The sequence below is a fragment of the Tupaia chinensis genome, unplaced genomic scaffold (genome assembly GCF_000334495.1).
Source record: "Tupaia chinensis unplaced genomic scaffold, TupChi_1.0 Scaffold000049_1, whole genome shotgun sequence".
Classification (NCBI taxonomy): Eukaryota; Metazoa; Chordata; class Mammalia; order Scandentia; family Tupaiidae; genus Tupaia; species Tupaia belangeri.
Window position 1 is genome coordinate 919313 of NW_006159507.1, and position 3885 is coordinate 923197.

General features: G+C 40.2%; 1 protein-coding gene across 1 annotated transcript; it reads left to right on the top strand.

Annotated features, from left to right (window-relative positions):
* Positions 1-2780, top strand: LOC102481194 (activity-dependent neuroprotector homeobox protein). Its single transcript, XM_006141266.3, has one exon. It carries the CDS (start codon positions 1-3, stop codon positions 1714-1716), a length of 1716 nt encoding a protein of 571 aa, XP_006141328.1. The 3' UTR covers positions 1717-2780.
* The last annotated feature ends 1105 nt before the right edge of the window (positions 2781-3885 follow it).

Consider the following 3885-nt stretch of genomic DNA (forward strand, 5'->3'; position numbering starts at 1 on the left):
ATGGTTCACATTGATGAAGAGATGGGACCTAAAACAGATTCGACTTTGAGTTTTGATTTGACATTGCAGCAGGGTAGTCACACCAACATCCATCTCCTGGTAACTACGTACAACCTGAGGGATGCCCCAGCTGAATCTGTTGCTTATCATGCCCAAAATAATCCTCCACCTCCTCCAAAGCCACAGCCAAAAGTTCAGGAAAAGGCAGATATCCCTGTTAAAAGTTCACCTCAAGCTGCAGTGCCCTATAAAAAAGATGTTGGGAAAACCCTTTGTCCTCTTTGTTTCTCAATCCTGAAAGGACCTATATCTGATGCACTTGCACATCACTTACGAGAGAGGCACCAAGTTATTCAGACTGTTCATCCAGTTGAGAAAAAGCTCACCTACAAGTGTATCCATTGCCTCGGTGTGTATACCAGCAACATGACCGCCTCAACTATCACTCTGCATCTTGTTCACTGCCGGGGTGTTGGAAAGACCCAAAATGGCCAGGATAAGACAACTGCACCGTCTCGGCTTAATCAATCTCCAGGTCTGGCACCAGTGAAGCGCACTTATGAGCAAATGGAATTTCCCTTGCTGAAAAAGCGAAAGCTAGATGATGATAGCGATTCACCCAGCTGCTTTGAAGAGAAACCCGAAGAGCCTGTTGTTTTAGCTTTAGACCCCAAGGGTCATGAAGATGATTCCTATGAAGCCAGGAAAAGCTTTCTAACAAAGTATTTCAATAAACAGCCCTATCCTACCAGGAGAGAAATTGAGAAACTAGCGGCCAGTTTATGGTTGTGGAAGAGTGACATTGCTTCCCATTTTAGTAACAAAAGGAAGAAGTGTGTCCGTGATTGTGAAAAGTACAAGCCTGGTGTGTTACTGGGCTTTAACATGAAAGAATTGAATAAAGTCAAGCATGAGATGGATTTTGATGCCGAATGGCTGTTTGAAAATCATGATGAAAAGGATTCTAGAGTCAACGCTAGTAAGACTGCTGACAAAAAGCTCAGTCTTGGGAAGGAAGATGACAGCTCCTCAGACAGTTTTGAAAATTTAGAAGAAGAATCCAATGGCAGTGGCAGCCCTTTTGACCCTGTGTTTGAAGTAGAGCCTAAAATCCCTAATGATAACCTGGAGGAACATGTATCAAAGGTGATTCCTGAGGATGCTTTAGAATCTGAAGAGAAGCAAGACCAAAAAGAGGAGGATGGTTCAAAATACGGAACTCTTCATTTGACTGAGGAACCAGCCAAACTAATGCATGATGCTTCTGATAGTGAGGTTGACCAAGATGATGATGTTGAGTGGAAAGATGGAGCCTCTCCATCTGAGAGCGGGCCTGGTTCCCAGCAAGGTTCAGACTTTGAGGATAATACATGTGAAATGAAACCAGGAACCTGGTCTGACGAGTCTTCCCAGAGTGAAGATGGAAGGAGCAGTAAGCCAGCTGCCAAAAAAAAGGCTACCATGCCAGGTGACAGAGAGCAGTTGAAGTGGAAGAATAGTTCCTATGGAAAAGTTGAAGGGTTTTGGTCTAAGGACCAGTCACAGTGGAAAAACACATCTGAGAATGATGAGCGCTTATCTAACCCCCAGATTGAGTGGCAGAATAGCACAATTGACAGTGAGGATGGGGAGCAGTTTGACAGCATGGCTGATGGGGTAGCTGAGCCGATGCATGGCAGCTTGACCGGAGTGAAACTGAGCAGCCAACAGGCCTAGGTGCCAGGTGTCCCAGCATCAGTGACATGCTACAGCCTGGAGCTCTGTTCTCCTTCCATTGTGACTGCACAGCTGTCTTCTCACTGGTGCTGCCTCATGAGTACTGGTTAGTGGGCTGTGGGGATACATGGCCACTGCAGTCCCAGTGGTTATTTCTAAGTCTATGACACATGATTGATTGATCTTGCTTCTGAATCTTCTCTGACAGACACAGTAACTAAATGTGAAAAACCAATAAGCTGGTGGCTCACGAACGCACACAAGGAAAAGCAGAGGTTTACTTTATCTGCCTTCTCAACCTTCCCTCTGTAAAATGATTGGATGTCCTTGAGAAGCGTTATTCTGGTTCACACGGTAGTATAGGGCCAACATACAAGCTACCAGTCTAATGTGTATAGTAGACTTTGGAAAAATTGATTTTTTTTTCATGTATTCATTCTGAATAGTTGAAATGTATATTTGTACAGTCTTTTAGACCTATTCAAGTGATGCTTATGATATTGTTATTGTGTGCTCATCATAGATTTGTTTCTTATTTTAGTGTTGCCCTTGCTGTGTAATAAATGCTATATCTAGTTTATCTAGCAAAAGCTTGAAACTGCTCTAGTATGGACTTTTGGACAGACTTAGTTTTTGCACATAACCTTGTACAATCTTGCAACAGAGGCCAGCCACATAAGATATATATCTGGACTCTCTTGTATTATAGAATTTTTCTTGTTCTGAATATCCTCAACATTACAGCTGTCAAAAACGAAAATGTATTTCAGATCTGTTTTCTGAAATCTTTTAAGCTAAAATCACATGCAAGAATTGACTTTGCAGCTACTAATTTTGACACCTTTTAGATCTGTATAAAAGTGTGTTGTGTTGAAGCAGCAAACTAATGACTGCTGCATTTTGGATATTTAGTTTTATCTTTAGTTAAACACCACCCTGGTGTATTCATTTATACCATCTAATATATGACACACTGTTGTAGTATGTATAATTTTGTGATCTTTATTTCCCTTTGTATTCATTTTAAGCATCTAAATAAATTGCTGTATTGTGCTTAATGTAAATATTTGGTTTATTACACTTGACAGTCCTGTGTGTCCATTACATTTTGTGCCATTTGATGCCATGACTCTATTTCATCAGAGATGGAAGCTGCTGTCACAGAGAAAACTGTGGAAAACCAAGACCTTATAAAGAGTGCTTTCTCTCAAGGCACCTGATATTATTTGGTTTTATTTTTCCTTTTAAGTGCAAAAATATCCTTGAGTTTTTTAGTTTCCCTTTTGTTAAGGAGCAGAGTCTGCATATGTATATAAATGTCTCAATGATGAAAGGATGTGAACATAAATGGGCATTAATTTACAAGCAGAAAAAAAAAAAAGACGTTGTTTTCTTGTTGTTTTGTTTTGTGTTTGTTTGTTTGTTTTCCAGAGCTTGGGGCATTCCTATTTCCAGTAGCCAACTCCTTTATATTGGGGACAGACCCTAGTGGGGAACGGAAGATGTCAGTTACGGGCGTTGTCCAGTGCCCAAGGCTCCCACATTAGAAACATTTAGGGTTTTGTTGTTTTTAGGCAGAGGCTCTGACCTGGGCTTTTCCAGATCTTGCCTTTCAGTGGAACCTAAATTCCCAGCCTTCAGGATTACCATAGTGACTCAGGTATTTAGACCACAAGCAATCAGGCCTTTTTTGTTTGTCTTGTTAAGTTAAATCAAAGGTTAAGGTAAATTGTCAAATTAATTACAGCATTTTATCTAAACTTCCTACACCTCTTCTGATCTGTGAGAGAGATGTTGCCCTGAGAAGAGAACCTAAACTCCAGTAGATCCTATGATTTTTGGTTTTATCTCCTGTAAGGAGCAGCTGAGTAACTCCAGGAGGGTAAAGCTGTCTTTTTCCCTAGGCCTTTGGTACACACAATGCCATCTGCTGGTCCTAGTGTAAAATATTTTAATAAGCTAAAATAATGTTGAATTTTGTTTAGATACCTTAACTGTACCCTTTTCTTTATTTTGGTTGCTATTTTTCATATCACTTTTTCCATTTTCTGTCCACTTGACATACATTAGATTTTTTTGTCTTGTATCTTAGATCACATTACTTGTGAGTATACTTTTTCTCTAAATTGTTTCACATTCACATCATGAACATACTCAATAAATCCTGCT

Coding starts and splice junctions, on each gene's coding strand:
- LOC102481194 (XM_006141266.3), top strand. CDS start 1: ATGGTTCACATTGATGAAGAGATGGGACCTAAAACAGATTCGACTTTG.